The sequence below is a fragment of the Eulemur rufifrons genome, chromosome 7 (assembly GCF_041146395.1).
Source record: "Eulemur rufifrons isolate Redbay chromosome 7, OSU_ERuf_1, whole genome shotgun sequence".
Lineage (NCBI taxonomy): Eukaryota > Metazoa > Chordata > Mammalia > Primates > Lemuridae > Eulemur > Eulemur rufifrons.
The window spans coordinates 284,706,305-284,725,585 of record NC_090989.1 but is presented as its reverse complement, the minus strand read 5'-3'; the positions used below and the strand labels follow the sequence as shown (position 1 = coordinate 284,725,585).

Below are 19,281 nucleotides of genomic sequence, written 5' to 3'. Positions count from 1 at the left end.
GGACTGTGTGGGCGTTCTTTATGCACCTTTTATAATCTTGCTGTGTGAACGCTCTCAAAATAAAAGGCTTAGGATGAAAAGGTGATACATGCTTGAGCCCAGGAGTTCCAGACCAGCCTGGGCAATATAGTGAGACCCTCTCTCTACAAAAAATACAAAAATCAGCCAGCCATGGTGATGGCTGCACCTGTAGTCCCAGAGACTCAGGAGGCTGAGGCAGGAGGATCACTTAAGCCCAGGAATTTGAGGCTGCGTAAGCTGACAGACACCACTGCACTCCAGCCTGGGTGACAGAGGAAGACCCTGTTGCCAAGGGAAAAAAAAAAAAAAATACAGGAAGAAGAGATCATCGTTCATCTTATCAGTGCAGGAACTCTCCTTTGGAGGGGAAGCAACTTCCCCAGGCCACCCCAGAAAGCAAAGCCAGGGCTGGCCCCAGGCCTGTCTGGGACCTTCTGCTTGGCTGGGGGCTCTCTGGGCCCCATGGTGATGGGTCAGCTTGCATTCTTCCCTGTCTCCAAGGCTGGATCCTGGGCTGTCACCTCGTTTATATGTTGGGATGATAGTCTCCCTCATGGGAAGGAGATGAAACAGGTTGATGGCAGTTAGGGGCAGGGTTAAAGTCCCAATTCTACAGGCGTGTGACACCCCCTTCCTGCTCAGTGCTGTGGCTTCTGTGTTGGCACTAAGAAGCACTGGGACTAGACTTCCATCAGGGGTCAAGTCCTGGTTTCTGCCACTTCACTTCCCAGCTCTGGGGCCAGGGGGGTAGCACCTCGCTCCTTCCAAGCACGTGTCCTCTCTGAAATGCAGGTACTAATAGCACTGACTTGGGGGTGTTGGTGCTGAGGTACAGGCACCTGGACTCCATAATATGCAATGATGGCAGCAACTTCTCATTCATTCCTAGGTGCCAGTGGGGAGACGGCTGACTGGGCCCAGGCCGTCTTGGCAGAGTCAGGGGCTATGGCTCTTAAAGCCACTGGGAAATCATGTGTGGTCCCGGACTGATCAGGAATGAGGCAGAAAGGGGAATAAATGCAAAAGGTTTTTTATTCAAAAGTCTCATTACAAAGATAGCAGAACGTGTATGTCAGCAGATGTTAGGAAGGAGCCCCCGCCTGGCTTCTGCAAGAGTGTGCGCGGCCCCCTCACTCGGCCCTACCAGGGCAGTCAGCCTGTGGCACGGTTGTTTGCGGCTCAGGGCAAGAGGCAGTGGGTGGGACTCTGCCCAGGAGCTCTGCCCAGAGGGTGGGAGACTGGGTTTGGCTAACACTGTCCACGCAGAGCCCCTCCCAGTTTCAAACAGCATGCTCAGGTCAGGTCCTCCCCATGTCAGACACCTGTCCTGGAAACCTTCTTCCACCTGGCTGGCCAGGAGGGCAGTGGAGGAAGATGACTAGAGGGATGGGCACCTGGAAGTGGCCAGAGAAACAGCTTTTCTCAACCATCCTGGCTGGGATGACCCTGGGCTGATGAGGTTCCCAAGGAGGCCACAGTGGCTCCGGGATCCTAAAGTCCCCCAGGGAGAACCAGGGAAGAAGTGAGGCCATGGTGGGCATTTACAGGGAGCCCTGGTTTGGTTCCTGAGAAGCCAGGGGCGGGGAGGGCAGCCCCAAGGCTCAGGTGTGCTCCGTGGGCCCAGGGCCACTGGCGTGGGAGTGGGCAGGGGCTGCAGCCTGCAGGGGACCAGCACTGGGCTCCGGGGACTCCAGCAGAGGGACAGAGAGGCCATCAGCGGAGTCTGTGTCGAGATCCAGCCTCCAGTAAGCTTCGCACAGAGGCAGGTCATTAGCTTCGCAAAGGCTCGAGCTTTTCCACCACCAGAAACCCCAGGGAGAGACAGGAGCAGGCAGAGAGGAAAGCCAGGGCAGGAAGCAAGACAGAAGCAGAGTTAAGAAACCGTGGACCATACCCCAAACCTGCCTTCCCCTCCTCCACTCGGCCTGGCTGAGGGAGGGGCCACAGGGGCCACCCTCGCCTCCCTGAAGGAGGAAGCCAGCCTGGCCCAGCCACCACAGGCAGTGCCCTTCCTGCCCTGCTTCCACATGGGCCTGGCCGCCCTCCCCTGCCCAGCTGAGGACCAGCTGGAGTTCGCTGGCCTCCAGGGTCACCACACTTGGCAAGGAGCTTCCTGAGAGCAGAGACCTGTCTTACTTCTGGGTCAATCCTTGCCTGACTCAGCCCAAACAGCGGTATGGTTAGGAACACAGACCCCGGCACCTCCCTGGACCGCCCCTGCATCTCCACACCAGCCAGGTGGTCCCCAACAGGTGTCCCCACCTCCAACATGGGCCGCTCGGGCAGGGGTGCAAGTGACAGCTCAGGAAAGCAAAGCACACTCCTGTCAGCATGGCTGTGATTTGGGAGCCCTTCCCATGGTGTCTAAGGTGGCAGCTCTGGCTCCCTCCCTCGGGTCCAGTTTCAGAACCAGCCGGGTGGCACCCCGAGGAGAGTGGAGGGGGACAGGCAGAGCAGAAAGAGCATGAGTGAGCACAGAGTGGCGAGTGAGCACAGGGCGGCTGGAGCAGAGGGGGCACAGAGGGCAGGAGGCAGCCTGCATTTGGGGCCAAGCTGGGAGCTGTGTGAAGGGGTGGGGCTGGCCTCCTTCCTGAGGGCCCCCGGGGTGGCTGGAGTGGACGGGATGCCTGCAGGAGGGCGCACAGCTGGCCCAGAACCCTCTGGGTGAAGCAGGAGGCCTACTGGGGGAGGACAGGGGAAAGCCTAGGGCACAGGTGCCCTGGGTCCTGCCCAGCTCTGCTGCACGGCCGTGGACAGGTCTCCTCTCTGGCACATCACCCACAGCTGCTGGTCCGGGGGCAAAACCAAGCTGGGTTGTGAGCCACATCCCTGGAAGGGTCGCAAATACCCCAGGACCCCTCTCTGACACCCTGGTTAGGAGATGCTGCTATCTGTCCACTGAGCTGATGACCAAACATGGCCCCAGAACCCTCTGGAAAACTCTAGAACTGCTCCAGCTGGGCAGGGACACCGTGTCCAGGCCAGGGAAACCAAGCCCCAAATCACGCTGGCTCTGGACAGCTGGGGCTCCCCAGCATGGCCATGGGGCACACAGGAGTGTTTCCAACCCACCTCCAGGGAGGAGAGGGGGCCTGTCCGGGGCAGGGGGCAGGGTGGGCATGGACTCTGTCTACTGGAGGGAATCTTGATTTCCTAAGCTCATGGGATCAGGTGTGACGCCTGTCTGCAGCCTCAGTTTCCACCTGTGTGAATACACTGGGACTCTGATTTCTCAGGGCCCCTTCCGCTCAAATGGTTCCAGGTTTCCATGTGGCCCCACGAGGGCTAGAGTGACAGGTCCCGCCCTTGCTGTGTCCCCGGGCCCAGCACGGGCCTGGCATGCAGGAGGGCTCTAGCTCTGAACAGGCTGAGCTGGCCAGAGCCTGGAGAGTCACGTGGCTGAGGCAGGCTTCAAGGCCATGCTCTGCTTGGGCTTCTCCCTCCTGCCTCCCAGGACCGTCCCCACCTCCACAGTGTGGGTTCGGTGACGTCCACATGGAACTGAACCCCTGGGCGAGCAGTGGTGCCTGAGAGGGGCCGGCCAGCCTTGGCTGAAATGTCTGAGTATTGACTTGTGGGCTAAGAAGAGCGGCAAGGCCCAGAAAGCACTGCTTGAGGAGGGACGCTGCCCGGAAAGTACCCTCCCGCCTCCAGACTGGGCCGCCCCGAGTGGCGAAAGTCCTGGGGTTCCATCACGCTGCTCTGTGGGAGAGGCCCGGGCGGCGGACGGCTGGGAGCTGTCTGTCCATCAGTGCTCTGCACCCGCGCCAGCTCCACTGTGAGGCCGGCGAGGGCTTGGAAAAGCAGGAGGCCCCTCAGGGCCAGGCCCAGGTGGGCAGGCCCCTGCTCGGCGCAGGAGTCCGGCCCTATTTGTACCTGGACGAGTAATACTCCTCCTCGAGCTCGTAGAGGTCGATGGAGACCTCGTCTCGCAGGGCCGTGAGCTTCCGGTCGCACTCCTCCTGCAGGGCGCGCAGCTGCTGGCTGCGTTGCTCAATGGCCTCGTTCACCGACGGGAAGTCATTGAGGATCAGGAACTGCTTGAGATCAGACACCAGCTTCATTAGGGACTCGCCAGCTCGGACCTGCAGCCATCAGAACCCAGGGCAGGCACGGGGTGAGGGGGCAAGTGATGGCCTCCGGGAGCCTGGGCTTCCACACCCGCACAGTGGGTCCGAGGTGCGACCTTCGCAGGGTCGCCTAAGTTCAGGAGGAATGAGCCCCCACACCTGCCCCGACCAGCAGGTGAGCCGAGCCTGCTTCCCTCGCCCTCCCTCGCCTCAGCCTCCCTTCCCCCTCCTGGAGAAATGGTCCCCAGTCAGCCACACAGGCGCACATTGTGCTCATTACAAACTCAAACCCCACAGGTGAAGCTACAATCCCAGTCAGCCTCCCGACCCTGCTCTCCCGGGACTCGCACAGCTGCCGGTGGGGCAGGATTCCTTTGGGAGCTTTTCCCGTACGTTTCACCCAGACACGTGCTCGTGGAAATGCCTGCTGTGTCTGTCCAGGGACATCACGGGAATTAAACTGCACGTGCGTTTTCATTCGGTCATTTGCCTTCTCACTCATAAGGAACCTTGGGGAATTTCCAATTCAGCGGGAAGGGCTGCCCTCGCCCTAATCACTGCGCAGCCCTGGGGGGACGCAGCAGCCATCTGCCCAGCCTCCTCCAAGTGCCCCTCCTGAGAACAGTCTCCTGAGAGATGATTTGCCACCTATGCCCTTCTTAAAAGCAGCCAGGGGGCGAAACCAAAGCATCTCTGCATGTTTCTTCCACCACTGGCCCAGAGGGGAAGGACAGCAGACCAGCGCCAGAGCGAACCACACTCCACCCAGGAAACCTCAGTGGGGACCCGGTGCTCCTGGAGCCCAGCCTGTGCCCACCGCCCTGCAGACTCACGATGTTGGCGGCTCGAACATGCATCTCATAATTGTCCTGTTCACCTTGAGTGGCCCGAGATACCTGCGTCTCATCCTCAATCTGAGGGGCAAACAAGAAAGCCAGTCAGGGGGTCCCCACCCTGCTCAGCTCGCCACATCCAGTCTCTTATGCTTTCTCCAGACGCCGTGCTCTGGTGGGCAGCCCCCCGGCCAGGTTCAAACCCACCCTCTCTGGGTCTGTTCTAAGGGGGACAACAGAACTTGTCTACACTAACTGCTGTGCCAGGTGCAGGGACAGGGTCTTCTCTTGGCCCAGTCTTTTTGGGATGGGGAAGCCCTGGTTGGTAGGGACAGATATCACTCACTTGGGTACTTGGTAAACTGTTCAATGGACGAATGAAGGGACGATATATATTTTTTAGCGACCATTTCTGGACTGCTTCCTGGGTGCCAGGCACCATGTGAAGCACCTCACCCTCATTAGCTCGTGAAATTCTCACAAAGCCTGGACTGCCACTCCTCTCTTCTAGGTGGGCAGGCTTGGGCAAAGCAGACAGTGGGGTTGAGGTGTCCCCGGTGGTTAATGGAGGAGCCAGGGTCCAGCCAGAGTGGCCATCAACCTGGACAGGGCTTCCCGATGGGGCCCTGTGACGGAATGGGCTGGGTCGGGCATCAGACTGTCTGGATGCAAACCCTGGTTCTGCCAGCTGTTAGGCAAGTGACATTGGGCAAGTTACTCTCCTCCTCGAACGTGGAGAGGCACGCGTGGCACCTGCCTTGTAGCATTCTCGTGGGGACCCGGTGGGACAGAGCACAGGCAGGCCTTACAGTGTGGCCTGGCAGAGTGAGCACCACATAAAGGTCCCATTGTCATCGTCACTGGTCAACAAGTCTGCAGCAGCCGTGAGATCCAGCCCTATTTGGCGTGGCTGCAGCGGTCAGCGGGCCTGCCCAGCCCCAGCCCCGACCACTCCAGTTGCCTGGAGGAGCCTCCCCAGCTTCTCCCCTGTGCACACACACTCGCGGTAGCTACAGGACCCTTGGTAAGTGACTCACAAACTCATCAATCATCACAAGGACCCCACAGTGTGGGGGAAACCAAGGCACTGGTCCTCACCCAAACCAGCACTGCCAGTAAGCGGGACGAGGAGCCCAGGCAGTCTGGCCAGTGTCTCCAACTGCGTTTTACCGGAACTTGCAGTTGCTGTTCCGGTAACAAAAAGGCTTTGCTGGCCTTTTTGTTTCTGTCAATAACTCTGCCACCCCCAGCCCCAGAGGCTTTCCAAATGGGACAAAGACCTTGCCTGTCCTGTTCCCGCTGGCATGCCACCCCCAGCAGAGCATAGGGATATTCCACGCACAGCAGGCGTGTGGAAAGCAGATCCCCTACCTGGGCCCCGTTCACCAGGGTGGGCCAGTCACTGGGCTTTCTCTTCTCCACCCCCTTGAGACCCTCCCTCTCTCCCGTGGTCTCAGGAGGCCGGGCAGGGCCCCACCCACCTTCGCGGTCTTGATGATCTCAGTGAAGTTGTCCATGATGGACTTGATGTCGTCCTTGAGCCGCTTGTTGTACGACTGCAGCAGCGTCTCCTTGCTCTGAGGCAGGGCTCTCTGCTGGGCCATGGCGGGCCAGGCAGCGCAGGGGAGAGGCCTGGGACCCAGAGGGCAGGACCCCTCAGTGTGGGCCCCGCCACCCTCCACTCCCCACCTTAGCAGAACGTGCAGATTTCTGGAGATTCCCTGTCTGCGGAGCAAACTCAATCTTCCTAACACAGTGAACTCATTCAATCAGCAGGCACGCAGGGGCCTGGGGCTACTCGCCCACCGCCCTCCCTGGGCAGGAGCAGCGCACGACGCCCAGGCGCAGAGGTGTCCGGGCAGAACTTCTCCGCGAGCTGCCCACCCTCGCCCCATCCTCATCCAGCGAGGCCTTCGGACCCTTCCCCTCGGCGCGCACCCTTTTCCTTCCGCTCCCACCCCACCGCCCCGGCCAGCCCGTCTCCACGTCGCCGGGGACAATCTTACGACGGTCATCGCACCCCGCGCTTTGCAGCCGTCCGCCGTCCGCGGCTCCCAGCGCGGGCCGGACCCCTGGGCCCCGCCCCCGCGCTGCCCGCGGGTCCCTCAGCCTGCCGCCCCTCGGCCCCCTCCCGCTCAGCACCCCCGCCCCTACCCCGGCCCGCGGCCAGCGCAGACCGCCTGTCCCTCGGCCGGCTGAGCCGCTCGCTCGGGGCCCGCGAACAGCCGAACAAGCCCACTCGCGTTCTCCGTGCCAGTATTTTCGGGGGAAAGTCGCACGAAAAGGAAGCCGCCCCTGCTCCAGCGCCCACGCCCGAGTACTCGCCCCGGGGCCAGGCCGGGGCGCCAGGAGCAGCGCGCCCGGATCCGCTTACCGGCGCCGCTCCTCGCGGGCAGTCCGCCCCTTTCTGCTTCCTGCCGCGCCGCTGCTCGTGGCACCGCCCCCAACTTTACGATATAAAGGAGCCCTGTCGCTTTAAAGCTGAAATCCCGCGCAGGCGCCAGTTCTCGCGAGCTCCGAGGCCTCATACATATTACCCACAATTCCCTTTCCTTTCTTTCTGCTCCAGCTGTGCAACATGGTAAGTGATTTCTAGGTCTGCGGTAGCGGCGCCGGGTTGCGGCTCTATCCGCTGCCATCCTCCTCTGGCGCGGCCGCGCGGGGCGCCGTTCTCCGCCCAGCGGTGGGGGAGCCCCAACGGGTCTGGCACGGAAGCATCGGGCTGCGCTAGAAGGTCCAGTGGCCTAAAGCGGGTTGCGCTGGCCCCCGTGCCGCCAGGCCTGGGAGGGGGCTCGCAGGGGACCGAGCCGAGACGCTCGAACGTCTTGGCGGCTCCCGTCTTCCCGGGTGCCGCCCCGGAGGTCTTGAGCGAGGCGTCCCTAGCCCGCCCTTGCCGCTTGGGCCCCGCCGCAGGGTGGAGCGTCCCGACCGCCGTCGGCACCCGCAGCGTTGTCACGGCGAGCGGCGCAGATGGGCGCGCGAGCTCCGCGGTGCGTGTGGCGGCACCGGTGTCCCGCCGCTGAGGTCGCCGGCGCGCCGGGGTGCCCACCCCCTGCCCGGGGGGCCAGCCCGGGACCCGCCCCATCCCCGAGAGAGGTGCAGAGGAGCCGCTTGACTGGGGTTTCTTTGTGCCCAGCCGAAGGGAAAGAAGGCCAAGGGCAAGAAGGTGGCTCCGGCCCCCGCCGTGGTGAAGAAGCAGGAGGCCAAGAAGGTGGTGAACCCCCTGTTCGAGAAGAGGCCGAAGAACTTTGGCATTGGTGAGCGAGGAGGGGTGAACGCGGCCGTCGTGTTTCCGCGGGGAAGGGGGATATTTCGCAGGCTTTAGTGGGTCGGTTTGTGGTCGAGGCCGCCGGGTGGGAGTTCTTACCCTCCGACTCCGCGAGACGGGGCGGTGGTGGCGCGTCCTCCGTGGCGCCCCTGAGAGTTGCTGAGTGTCAGGGCCTGTCGCCGCGTTCGGCGACGCTGGGACTCAGCTTCGCCATCACGTAATACTGGCTCTCAGAGCAGAGGCGCTTCGGCGGCTTGTTAAATACGGAACGTGTCGCGGATCTCGCCGCGGTCCCTGGTGTTCGTGTGCAGATGATGTAAGAGAATATTTGCTATCTGAAAGATGGTGATGACCTTTATAACCACCAAGATCGCTGATGCACCAACACCGCTCAGAGTGGCCCCAAACGTGGACTTGACGCGGATTTGAGCCTCACTTATGGTGTTGGCTTTTACTTCTCAGGACAGGACATCCAGCCCAAAAGGGACCTCACCCGCTTTGTCAAATGGCCCCGCTACATCCGTTTGCAGAGGCAAAGGGCTATCCTCTATAAAAGGCTGAAAGTGCCTCCTGCCATTAACCAGTTCACCCAGGCCTTGGACCGCCAAACAGGTGAGGCTGTGTGGCGTGGAACCGGCATTCCGCACAAGGGGATTTCTCAGGCGAGGATGTAATAACGTTATTTTGACAGTACTGGGAAAAAAGGGGGGGTTTATTAAAATTTCAGGTGGGTGGGTTTATTAAAATCTAGGATTCCTTGTTTTGTCCAGAACGTGTATGTGGCCTTAGATTTTTTTGAATTGCAGTTGTTTTGTGATCACACCCCTATTCTTGTATTAAACCAAAAGGTTGGTCTAGCATTTATGTTGCAGTTATTGATGTAGATTAGGACTTAAGTTACAAGCCTAAACTGAAGGGTATCTTCGTAGCTACTCAGCTGCTTAAGCTGGCCCACAAGTACAGACCAGAGACGAAGCAAGAGAAGAAGCAGCGACTGTTGGCCCGGGCTGAGAAGAAAGCTGCTGGCAAAGGGGATGTCCCCACTAAGAGACCACCTGTCCTTCGAGCAGGTGAGCGGCCCCCTCCCTAGAGGGACTGAATGGTGGGGCAGGCTGTTGGCGATGATGTAGGAATTTCTTCACCTGAAATTACTGTGGAGAGTAAAATCCGAGCTTTTTAACACTGAGCCACAGCTGTGCCCCCCTGGCCACTTTTTGTGACCAGAGCAGCACCCATGAATGCTCATGCGGCGTGGCCGTGTGTGTTCTAGGGGTCAACACCGTCACCACCTTGGTGGAGAATAAGAAGGCTCAGCTGGTGGTGATCGCACATGACGTGGATCCCATCGAGGTACGTGTGACCTATTTTTAAGCACAGACTGCTGAACCCAGGGTCTGTCAGTGCCTGGAAGATAGGGCAGGTTTAATGTTGAGTCTGGCATGGGGCCAAAGTGGGGGACCAGGACAGTCACCTTTCCATTTGAGGACAGTACTGACGGGATCTAACTTGCACGTGGCTTTTGCAATGATGTAAATCTCTCACTGAATTAAACTTTGAAGTGCAAACACATGAGCTTTTTAACCCTGAGCAATCGCTACCCAGCTAGCTTTAAAAATTGCTGCTTTTGGTCGGAATATGCTTTCCAGCTACTGCTTTCTTGCAGCTGGTTGTCTTCCTGCCTGCGCTGTGTCGGAAGATGGGGGTCCCTTACTGCATTATCAAGGGGAAGGCCAGGCTGGGGCGTCTGGTCCACAGGAAGACCTGCACTACCGTCGCTTTCACGCAGGTTAACTCGTGAGTATGCAGCTTGACCCCAGACTGTCCCCAATTCACCTGATCACCCCTCGGGTTTGTTTTTTCTTTTTTACCTTAGAGGCCAACCTTGTTAGCTAAAGGAACACACTTAATCTGAGACTTTGCCAATGATGGTTAAGAATTTCTTCACCCGAATAAACCATGTGGTCACGTTTTGTCTGAGGCAAAAGGCTATTTTGATGTAAAAATGAAAGCATTCCTGCTCTCCAGAAAGGTCACTGAAAGCCCACCTTTCCCCTGCCTTGCTAGGGAAGACAAAGGAGCTCTGGCTAAACTGGTGGAAGCCATCAGGACCAACTACAACGACAGATACGACGAGGTGAGCACCCCCACACGACACTGCCACGGGCAGGTCAAGCTTGTGTACAAGGGACTGGCTGGCTCTTAACGCTTTGACTGATTCTGTATGGTGATTACTTGTAACAGCCAAATAGAAAAGGTAACTAGCAAGCCTTGAAAGCCTCCAAAAACGACAGGCCAGGCTGACTGACTGCCTCTTGTTTCAGATCCGTCGTCACTGGGGAGGCAACGTCCTGGGTCCGAAATCTGTCGCTCGCATCGCCAAGCTGGAGAAGGCAAAGGCTAAGGAACTTGCCACTAAACTGGGCTAAATGTACACTGTTGTCTCCTGTACATAAAAGTAATAAAAGTCGTCCTCCAGCCAGCGTCTGAGCGTTTGAGGTTGAAGGTAATTGGGTTTGGGGTTGAACAAGTACTTTATTTTAATATAGTTTTGTTTTTTCAGAGATGGGGTCTTGCTCTTGCTCAGGCTGGTCCCGAACTCCCAGAGTGTCAGGATTACAGGCCTGAGCCACTGCGCCTGGTACAAGCACATTCTTAAACCAGGGGCCTTACCCCTTATAGACAGGCCTTAGAGTCCTCTCAAACTAAACTGTAATTTACATGTTGGGGTGTTCTTTGGTGTTTGGTTTTGTGTGGGGTTTTTTTTTTTTTTTTGAGATTGAGTCTCACCCTGTCCCCCTTCCTGGAGTATACTGTCTTGACCAGAACTCATTGCAACCTTAAACTTGTGGGCTCAAGCAGTCCTCCCACACCACCTGTAGCTGTCAGGTACACACTACCATTTTTTAAAAATATTTTATTTTTCGTATAGCCAGTCAAGTTTTGAAAAAGCTATCTTAAATTCTTTTTTTTTTTTTTTTGAGACAGAGTCTCACTCTGTTGCCCAGGCTAGAGTGAGTGCCGTGGCGTCAGCCTAGCTCACAGCAACCTCAAACTCCTGGGCTCAAGCGATCCTCCTGTCTCAGCCTCCCGAGTAGCTGGGACTACAGGCATGCGCCACCATGCCCGGCTAATTTTTTCTATATATATTTTTAGCTGTCCATATAATTTCTTTCTATTTTTAGTAGAGATGGGGTCTCGCTCTTGCTCAGGCTGGTCTCGAACTCCTGAGCTCAAACGATCCGCCCACCTCGGCCTCCCAGAGTGCTAGGATTACAGGCGTGAGCCACCGCGCCCGGCCAGCTATCTTAAATTCTTGAGGCTGACTTTGAAACTTAGGTCAGGATTTTATGATCAACCACTCATTATCATTTGAGGTATGAAGGGAGGCTCAGGACTTTTATTTATGCCAGCGGTACATGGTCCAGCACAAGTCCAGCCTGTTTCGACTGTTTAGCGACTTCCTAGTTACTTGTGGACAGGGCTGTGTCAAGTCATCTCATCATGCGCCAGGTGTCCAACGTAGAAATTTCTTAAACCACAGGTAGAAGGTGGCTGCAGAGAGTCCATACCTGGGTCGGAAGGAAGTTAGGAGCTACTGTTAGGCGGCGGGGTTCTGAAGGAGTGGGAGCCAAGGGTGGCCAGGGACTCACCAGGTAATGATGTACTGCATGTGCTCATTCCTCACTGTGACTCTCGTCTGCCCTCCGATGGGTCCTCCAGGGACTGTGCTCTCTGCAGAGACAGACTTGAGTCCTCAGTCTGGTGCTGGCACTGGTTCCCTAGCAGCTTGGCACCAGCCAGCCCTGTGCATGGCCTCCTTTTCCTACTACTTGCCAAGCAAAGTGTCTCTCAGCTGCAGAGTTCCCCTCCCCCCATGCTGGAATGTGAGGGCCCAAAAGAAACTGGGAAGGGCTTTGATGTTCTGGGGTGGGCTGGTCACAACGTACGGAAATTGGCATCGATGAAAATGGGATCTGCGCCTGTGATCTTGGCCATGGCCTCCAGGTCTCGGTAATACCAGTGGTTCCTTTCTGGATTGTTCTCGGGCACAAAGGGCTTCCTGGTTTCTGTCAGCCTCACCATCCCAACGAGGTTCACTTCTCCCTCAATCTGTGAAGGGAGGTGTGAGACTGCTCTGCATGGAGACTGGATAACTCCTACAGAACCCTTCTCAAAAGGGGGAAAGGGTCACAGTCCCTTACCTGGCCTTTCCTTCGGGTGTCAGGATTTACTTTCTTCCTGGGGACAAACCCTCTATTGACCAGGATTGTGGTTCTAGAATAATGAAAGGATGCTACTTCAGGCGGGGAAGGGTTTTTGAATGATTTATCACTAATGACTACAGCACAAAGGTTTTTAAAACAAGACCGAGCCACTGGGGGCCAGACCTGGGAGTGCATGCTTTGGGAGTCTTCATCTCTTGAGCCCCTTTCTTGGCTGGTGAGAGCTGCTCACCCTCAGCTTTATTTACCAGCCTGACTCTGAGGTTTCTGATAAATCCTCCCTGCCACTTTCCTTTTTGCATGGTGCATTCAGTGACCAACAGTGTCATGGGCGGAGTTCAGATGCCCCCCCTTGCCCTTGAACCACTGCTACAGCTGCCTCTCATCTCCCCTCCTCAACAGGGCTGCCCGGGAGGCATGCGGCACGTGGAACCCACCCCAGGCCTAAAACTCGGGTTAACAAGAGCCCTAGGAATTTTCACCGTGCATTCGTCTTCCAGTCCCCCAGTTACGTGGGTCCTCTCGGACCCATGGTTTCCTTTCCCTCTAAGTCTGTCCCATCTCCTAACTCTACTTTACTTGGGCCAAACAGCCCCCCGGGGAACCTCCTCGGATCCAACTCCCTCTGGGCGGGGCTGGGGTTTTCTCCTGAGTTTCTCGCTGCCCCTCATGCTGCACTGCGATCATTGACCGCGTGGGCCCGGGACAGCTACTCCAGAGCGCCCTGCTTCACTAGTCTTCCTTCCCCTTCAGAGCTGAACGCGCACAGGTCCCTCAGGCACGGGTGAGCTGGCTAAGAAGGTTGCCTATTCAGTGTCACAACTAGGGATTCCACAGTCTTCAAAGGATTGAGTCTGGGTATCCTGGATTCCCAAGGTTTACTCCTAGGGCTGGGAATAGGTATACCCACTGCACCCACCAGGGCGGCCGGCTCCCCCGTGGCCCACTCACCCCAGGTCCGTGCAGTGGAAGGGAGTGACCACGAAGGCCCCGCTCTCAGCTGAGGAGGAGATGTGGCCGGCTTCCCGGGCCTCCCGGGCAGGGTCCACCATGGTCCGGGGCATCATGTACAGCTCCTTGGAGTGGTCAAAATGCCCTCTGACCTTCACTGGCCTGTACTCCAGCGCCTTCAATTCCAGCGGGCTGCGTGGAGAGAAAACAGCAGTGGGCAAGGTTTGGCTGCAAAACAAATGCCCTCACGGGGGCCACACACTACAGAGCCCACCAGGGCCAGAGAGATAACATAGGAAGGGCAGACACGGGAGTCTGCGGGATCACTGAGCATGCCCTCCGAAGGGGATCCCTCAGATATCCTGGACCTGAAAAAAGGGTGACACCCAGGATCAAAAATAAGACTTTCCACTAATGTCAGGAGGCCTCATGTAGCTTCACAGTCAGGTGTCAACAGCAAGCCCAGCAGGATGACTCATCTTCAAGGAAGTGACAGACAAAAGGTCCTGTCAAGAGGGGCAGGAGAGGCCAGCAGAAGCCAGGACCCCACTGCTGACCTCCAGTAAGATGGCCCGGGGGCGGGGGGCGGGGGGCGGGGTGGGGCGGCCACACTCACTCTGCTGGCAGAGGGACGGGCTCAGCCAGAACTCTAGACTCTAAGTCTGCAATCAGGTTCAGCTTCCACTTCCGACGCTGGACCTATGCAAACAGCATAAGCCGAAGCAGGTGGTGGCAGGGCCAGGGCTCAGAGCCACCCAAACCACATGCCAGTGTTTACCTGCCATGTCCCCAAGCCAAAGGCAGTCACAGGGATGAGAAGCAGGAACCACTGGAGAAAGGAATCCTCTTCTGCTTTTGTGCCAGGTGCTTCTGCTGCAGAACTGCCACATCTGCTTGGTCTCCAGGCCACTGCTGGAGAAAGTGTCACAACACTGGCATGGGGTCAGAAGCCCTAGACCAAACAGAACTGAGGTAGCCAATTTTGCAAGAAGACTCCACCAATATTGCCTGAGAGAATGTGGTACAGGAGTGAACAGACCAAAACCTACTGCCTGGAGCCCGCTAGAAGCTCCTGTCGTATACTCAGTAGATGTTTGATGACTGAATAAATGAGATCTAGGGCTTTGTGCTGGTTCGACCACCAACCATAACCCTGGGTAACTCAGGTAACCACCTCATGCCTCTTTACTCAAGAATATGCTAACATGTATTCTGCACTAAGATGCGCGATATTGATTCATTCCTTCAAAAAGCATTTAATAAGCAGCTACAGTCGTAAGTAGCTTACCAGGCACTACTGGCTTTGTGCTGTGCAGAGAAAGAAAAATGGTACAGCTCAGGAGAGTGGCTCACAGAGCCCCTAACAGCCTTCCTGCTTCGCTGCTCATCATACATGTGAGGATGAAGCAATGGACTAAGCTCTCAGAGGGTGAGTCCCACCAGCTGAAAGCGACACGGGCCTTGTGGTTGGAGCAGGCTTACAGAACGCCCTTTATTTGCGCACGGCACCTACTCACTGCACAATACCCTCTGCCGTGCACCGAAAGGAAACGTGGCTGCGGTGGTCAGACGCGCTTTACCTTAAACTCCCAGAGCCTGCGCTCCCATCCTGGGCTGGCCGCCCGTCGGCCGGGCGAGAGCTGGCAAGTTAGTCTCGGACCCTCCCCGGGGCGGGAACCACAGAAGGAGCCGCCCCTCGCGTTGCTGCAGAACCGGCGCCCGCTGCAGGGCCCGCACACGGCCGCGGCTCCCTCAAAGGCATCTAAAGTGAAACTTTACTCCACGGCTCTCCCGGGGAGCCTATGTCCCGCCGGCAGCTACAGCTTCATCTCCACCCCCACGACGCCCCTACGCCGCGGGGCGGAAGGCAGGTGCGCTTCCCGGCCCGAGTCTCCTCACCTGGGCGTGGGGGGACCCCAAGGACGCTCCTCCGGACAGCGCGGGCCGGGGCCTGCGGGAGGGACAGGCAGGCTGAGCGCCTCCGCCCGGCCCCGCTGCCCCCGTGACGCCGCGTCCGGCCCCTGCCACCTGGCGACCCCGCGACCCCGCGACCCCGCGACCCCGCGACCCCGCGACCCCGCGACCCCGCGACCCCGCGACCCCGCGACCCCGCGACCCCGCGCTCACCAGGCCCGCGCACGCAGTCCGCAGCCCCAGCCGCTGCGCCGCCAACGCCGCCAACGCCGCCATCGCATCCGGCCCCGCGGCCGCTTCCGGGCGCGGGAGGCGTCTGCTTCCGGGGCGCCGCGGAGTCCCGCCCCAGCCTCGCCCCCGGCTCCACGAGGTGCCAGCGGCGTCCGGCGGGCTGGTGGGCCATGAGCGAACCTGAGGCCGACGTCCAGGCCTTCCTGCGCCAGCACCCGAGCCTGCGGCTGCAGCCGGGCGCCCTCAAGGTCCGCGGCGGGCCGGGGAGGGGAGGGGTGAGGCGGGGAGAGGAGGGGAGGGAAGGGGAGCGGGCGGGGAAGGGGCCCAGCCCCTCGACCGCCCGCCCGCTCGCAGGTGAGGTGCGCCTTGACGGGCCACGAGCTGCCCTGCCGCCTGCCCGAGCTCCAGGTCTACACCCGCGGCAAGAAGTACCAGCGGCTGGTCCGCGCCTCCGCGGCCTTCGACTACGCCGAGTTCGAGCCGCACATCGTGCCCAGCACCAAGAACCCGTAGGTGGCCCCGCGTTGGGGCGGGAGGAGTCAGGACGGCTCCTCCCCGGCCCCTCAGGGTGACGCCGGGGGCAACGGGGTCCTGGTGCAGTCGGGGGACCTGAGGGAGGGTGTGATGGGGTCAGGGTCACATCTTTGCCTCAGAAGGGAGCGTTGGTTTAGCTGACGGTGTAGGGTTGACAATCATCTTAGCGCCAAGAGGGGGTGGTGAGCGCTGCAGGGGCCAGGTTGGCTGTGCCTATTTGCAGGTAAACTTTAAGCCGCTTCCTGTCTCAGCTGCAGAGTGACATTGCTTGGGGAGCTTTGAAAAGTCGTTGTGCTCAGGCCACATCATAGCACATGGGGTGCTCTCCCAGAGGTGCCTCCACGTCGGGGGGAAGGGGGTTCCAAGATACGGCGCTGGTGTGGGTCCTTGCTGTGAACGGTGCCTGCAAACCAAGGTCTCCCTGCCCCACAGGCACCAGTTGTTCTGCAAACTCACCCTGCGGCACATCAATAAGTCCCCAGAGCACGTGCTGAGGCACACCCAGGGCCGGCGGTACCAGAGGGCGCTGCGCAAATGTAAGTCCCTGCATCAGAGCACACGGGCATGTGGTCCGTGCAGCCTGCCCAGATGGGAGCACCCCTTGAAGGCAAAAGTGATGCCTCGAGTCATCCTTTAAGGCCATTTAGTTCCTGGCGCAGTGAAGAAAGGGACCTCGGCCCAGCCTGTCGGAGAGCCAGAAGCAGGCGCAGAAGGATTGCACGTTTTGACAAGCGATGTGGAAGAAAGTGCCAGGGTCCCAGGGAGGGCCTGCCGTGGACCGGAGGGATGTGAGGGGGCAGCACTCCAGGTACAGGCCAGGGTCTGCTGAGTCTCAGGCAGAAAGGCTGTGGGAGGGTCCAAAGGATGGCCTCAGGCCAGCGTGCGAGGTGGCCCAGACCACACAGGCCTTGCAGGCCCTGGCCAGGAGCAGTGGGTGCACTGAGAGGGTGGGGGCGGGGACCGGCTGCAGAGTCACGCAGGAGGTGGTGACGTGGGGAGAGGAGCAGATGCAGAGGCTCCACCTGCTTTGGGAACAGAAGCAGATTGGGAGTGAGGGATGGCAGGAAGCAGTCCCCAGGCCCCCCACGTTTGTGGCTGAGAACTGGTCAGTAGAGGATGGCCTGGTGAAGCAGGACGGAGTCCGAGTGGCAGGCTTTGCGGGGAAATTAGGAGTTCCTTTGAGGAGGGGTCTCCGGTGGGAAGGCCAGCATCTCAGAGGCCTCCAGGCATGAGGGCCGCCACAGGAGCTTGGCCTTTTTCCAGTCAGTGTGTTCAGCTGCTTGGGGGTGGGCAGGAAGGTGCTAGATTGTGGGGGGCGGGGGGCGGGGTTCACAAATGAGAGTGGGTTTGACGATGGATGTGGAGTCCAGGGGGGACTGGGGATGGTGAGGCCACGTCAGGGCAGTGGTCTGGAGGAGTCAGAGGGTGGTGTTGGGGGACTGGCCCAGGGCAGTATAAGGAGACTCTGCCTGCTGGCGAGGCTGCTATGTGGCCGTGGGAGCTGGTGGCAGAGATGACAACATCAGAGGCCGGGGTGGCAGGACACCACTTTCCCTGCCAGGGGAGCCACACTGGGCTGGAGGGCAAGCTCCAGGACCCCCTTAATCCATGAGGGGACAGCAGTGGCGACTCCAGTGAGGCCTTTCTCAACTCCCTGCCACAAGCCAGGGGGCAGCAAGGGCCAGGGAGCCACTGTCACTGAGCCCTGGCGTCCAGGACAGGTGCCCAGCTGCGCTGAGAGGACTTCAGTCTGCTGGAGACGGGCCAGGCTGTCTCTGAGAGGCTGTGTCAGCCTCACCGGGGCATGGCTTGCCTGGGGCCTCCTCTGTGCCCACCCAGCCACTGCTTCCTGTAGCCTGGCTGGGTGCCAAGGCCCAGTAGACCTGCGCCATCTTGCCCACCCCTACAGCCCCCAGGTTAGCCTGGGCCTGGAGGACTGGGGCGTGGGGGGACTGGGTGTGTGCTGGCTTCTCTCCCAGATAAAGACTGTGAGCAGCAAGGGCTGGAATTCATCCCCGCCTGTCTGCTGCACGGGAGGAAGAGGAGGAGGGAAGACCAGAGGGACGGCGGCGGACGGCCTCGCCCAAGAGAAGCCTTCTGGGAGCCCATGTCCAGTGACGAGGGGGGAGCCCTGAGTGACGACAGCATGACAGACCTGTACCCACGTAAGCAGGAACGGCCCCATCTCCCCCGACTCCCTCTGGCTCTGGTCTGGGTAGCCGCCTCCCGCCAGGAGTTCTCAATGCCCCTGCACAGAAGGCAGTGACTTTGACCTGAACGACCTTCAGCCAGATCCCCTGTCCCTTCCAGCTGAGCTGTTCACCAGAAAGGACCTGGGAGGGACTGAGAACGGGGACTGCACTGATGGTGTTGTGACAGATGAAGACGAGAAGCCAAGGCCCCCAAGAGACAAGGGCGCTGGGGTCAGGAAGGAGATGGGAGCGGCCGGGGGGCTGGCCCCGAAGCGTGGGAAGGTGAGCGTTACCCCTACGCTGCTAGCCTGGCAGCAGGGATGGTTTTCAATTTCTTAAAAATAAAAAAAAGTGAACCTTTTTGGCATATGGAAGTCCCCAGCTAACAGCTGCTCAGATGGGGGCGGCCCATCGCTTCCGTGGAAGCCAGGCTCCCTGGACTGGGTTTGAGACCGTTGCTTAGCGGGCGACCCTGGCGCCCGCCTCAAGCTGGGGTTGGTTTGTCCTTGCCCCGGTGGCACAGGAACCTAGAGGAAGGGACTTGATTTACAGGATATTGCCTTGGCCTTTGCTAGCAGGGCTTTGGGAGGGGTGGGACAGGGCGGGACCGGGCGGGCGACGCACCCTGCTCCCCTGACCACTCGCTGCAGAGTGTGGTCCCACCCCGCAGCTGTACGGGAGCCCGGAGCGTTTCACACTAACACCAGCATGGCCCTTGCTGGGGCGGGAGAGCCTTGGACTGGAGGAGCCCTCCCCGCGCGATTAGACTGGCCCCAGTAACCGGAATTCTCTGTTCATGCCACAGAAGCAGTCGGGCAGCCTGAAAAAGAAGTTCAAGAGTCATCACCGAAAGCCTAGGAGCTTCAGCTGCTTTAAACAGTCGGGTTAATAAAGTGCTAACAAAGCCTCAGGCCCCTCTTCTGCAAGCCACATGTGTCCCGACTCACTGGGGTGTCCCCAGTGTCTTGTCCACCCAGCGGTCTTTGTCTCATGACATTTGCTGCCCCTGAGGCAAGGCTGCCCAGCAGATGGTCGGGTCCCGTC

General features: G+C 59.2%; 4 protein-coding genes and 4 non-coding genes across 11 annotated transcripts; 6 read left to right on the top strand and 2 right to left on the bottom strand.

Annotated features, from left to right (window-relative positions):
• Nucleotides 1-1,089: 1,089 nt before the first annotated feature.
• MED22 (mediator complex subunit 22) lies at nucleotides 1,090-7,343 on the bottom strand. The gene is made up of 5 exons (XM_069474802.1): nucleotides 7,299-7,343; nucleotides 6,406-6,556; nucleotides 4,925-5,005; nucleotides 3,898-4,106; nucleotides 1,090-1,812 (listed from the first exon to the last, which is right to left on the bottom strand). The coding sequence occupies exons 2-5, from the start codon at nucleotides 6,526-6,528 to the stop codon at nucleotides 1,623-1,625; spliced, it is 603 nt and encodes a 200-aa protein (XP_069330903.1). The 5' UTR covers nucleotides 6,529-6,556; nucleotides 7,299-7,343; the 3' UTR covers nucleotides 1,090-1,622.
• Nucleotides 7,344-7,475: 132 nt separating this feature from the next.
• On the top strand, nucleotides 7,476-10,684 carry RPL7A (ribosomal protein L7a). Its single transcript, XM_069474801.1, has 8 exons — nucleotides 7,476-7,505; nucleotides 8,061-8,181; nucleotides 8,655-8,804; nucleotides 9,122-9,262; nucleotides 9,463-9,542; nucleotides 9,856-9,986; nucleotides 10,257-10,326; nucleotides 10,514-10,684. Exons 1-8 carry the CDS (start codon nucleotides 7,503-7,505, stop codon nucleotides 10,616-10,618), a joined length of 801 nt encoding a protein of 266 aa, XP_069330902.1. The 5' UTR covers nucleotides 7,476-7,502; the 3' UTR covers nucleotides 10,619-10,684.
• Nucleotides 8,499-8,573, top strand: LOC138388955 (small nucleolar RNA SNORD24). The gene has a single exon (XR_011234403.1). It is a non-coding gene; the product is annotated as a small nucleolar RNA SNORD24 (small nucleolar RNA).
• LOC138388910 (small nucleolar RNA SNORD36) lies at nucleotides 9,309-9,383 on the top strand. The gene has a single exon (XR_011234365.1). It is a non-coding gene; the product is annotated as a small nucleolar RNA SNORD36 (small nucleolar RNA).
• LOC138388908 (small nucleolar RNA SNORD36) lies at nucleotides 9,712-9,784 on the top strand. Its single transcript, XR_011234364.1, has one exon. It is a non-coding gene; the product is annotated as a small nucleolar RNA SNORD36 (small nucleolar RNA).
• Nucleotides 10,109-10,175, top strand: LOC138388911 (small nucleolar RNA SNORD36). The gene has a single exon (XR_011234366.1). It is a non-coding gene; the product is annotated as a small nucleolar RNA SNORD36 (small nucleolar RNA).
• An 825-nt stretch (nucleotides 10,685-11,509) lies between the features above and the next one.
• On the bottom strand, nucleotides 11,510-15,683 carry SURF1 (SURF1 cytochrome c oxidase assembly factor). Of its 3 annotated transcripts, none has more exons than XM_069477082.1 (9): nucleotides 15,494-15,616; nucleotides 15,266-15,317; nucleotides 14,145-14,278; nucleotides 13,983-14,065; nucleotides 13,367-13,558; nucleotides 12,395-12,467; nucleotides 12,140-12,302; nucleotides 11,843-11,924; nucleotides 11,510-11,761 (listed from the first exon to the last, which is right to left on the bottom strand). In XM_069477082.1, the coding sequence occupies exons 1-9, from the start codon at nucleotides 15,554-15,556 to the stop codon at nucleotides 11,692-11,694; spliced, it is 912 nt and encodes a 303-aa protein (XP_069333183.1). In that variant the 5' UTR covers nucleotides 15,557-15,616; the 3' UTR covers nucleotides 11,510-11,691. The 3 variants fall into 3 exon arrangements, with proteins under 3 accessions (XP_069333183.1, XP_069333184.1, XP_069333182.1); XM_069477083.1 differs by having other exon boundaries at nucleotides 14,145-14,275; XM_069477081.1 differs by lacking the exon at nucleotides 15,266-15,317 and having other exon boundaries at nucleotides 15,494-15,683.
• SURF2 (surfeit 2) lies at nucleotides 15,682-19,254 on the top strand. 2 transcript variants are annotated; one of them, XM_069477085.1, is made up of 6 exons: nucleotides 15,682-15,759; nucleotides 15,866-16,020; nucleotides 16,478-16,581; nucleotides 18,025-18,210; nucleotides 18,356-18,519; nucleotides 19,046-19,254. In XM_069477085.1, the coding sequence occupies exons 1-6, from the start codon at nucleotides 15,682-15,684 to the stop codon at nucleotides 19,124-19,126; spliced, it is 768 nt and encodes a 255-aa protein (XP_069333186.1). In that variant the 3' UTR covers nucleotides 19,127-19,254. The 2 variants fall into 2 exon arrangements, with proteins under 2 accessions (XP_069333186.1, XP_069333185.1); XM_069477084.1 differs by having other exon boundaries at nucleotides 19,043-19,251.
• Nucleotides 19,255-19,281: the final 27 nt, after the last annotated feature.

Excerpts from the sequence above, each read along its gene's own strand:
- SURF2 (XM_069477084.1), top strand. The coding sequence starts at position 15,682 with ATGAGCGAACCTGAGGCCGACGTCCAGGCCTTCCTGCGCCAGCACCCG. Across the intron at positions 16,021-16,477 it reads GTGCCCAGCACCAAGAACCC|GCACCAGTTGTTCTGCAAAC; the intron begins GTAGGTGGCCCC and ends CCTGCCCCACAG. Across the intron at positions 18,211-18,355 it reads CATGACAGACCTGTACCCAC|CTGAGCTGTTCACCAGAAAG; the intron begins GTAAGCAGGAAC and ends TGTCCCTTCCAG.
- SURF1 (XM_069477081.1), bottom strand. The coding sequence starts at position 15,683 with ATGGCCCACCAGCCCGCCGGACGCCGCTGGCACCTCGTGGAGCCGGGG. Across the intron at positions 13,559-13,982 it reads CCCGTCCCTCTGCCAGCAGA|CCCGCTGGAATTGAAGGCGC; the intron begins GTGAGTGTGGCC and ends CTCTCCACGCAG. Across the intron at positions 12,303-12,394 it reads ACACCCGAAGGAAAGGCCAG|ATTGAGGGAGAAGTGAACCT; the intron begins GTAAGGGACTGT and ends CTCCCTTCACAG.
- MED22 (XM_069474802.1), bottom strand. The coding sequence starts at position 6,528 with ATGGCCCAGCAGAGAGCCCTGCCTCAGAGCAAGGAGACGCTGCTGCAG. Across the intron at positions 5,006-6,405 it reads AGATCATCAAGACCGCGAAG|ATTGAGGATGAGACGCAGGT; the intron begins GTGGGTGGGGCC and ends TTTGCCCCTCAG. Across the intron at positions 4,107-4,924 it reads ATGTTCGAGCCGCCAACATC|GTCCGAGCTGGCGAGTCCCT; the intron begins GTGAGTCTGCAG and ends TGATGGCTGCAG.
- RPL7A (XM_069474801.1), top strand. Across the intron at positions 8,805-9,121 it reads GGCCTTGGACCGCCAAACAG|CTACTCAGCTGCTTAAGCTG; the intron begins GTGAGGCTGTGT and ends GTATCTTCGTAG. Across the intron at positions 9,987-10,256 it reads GCTTTCACGCAGGTTAACTC|GGAAGACAAAGGAGCTCTGG; the intron begins GTGAGTATGCAG and ends CTGCCTTGCTAG.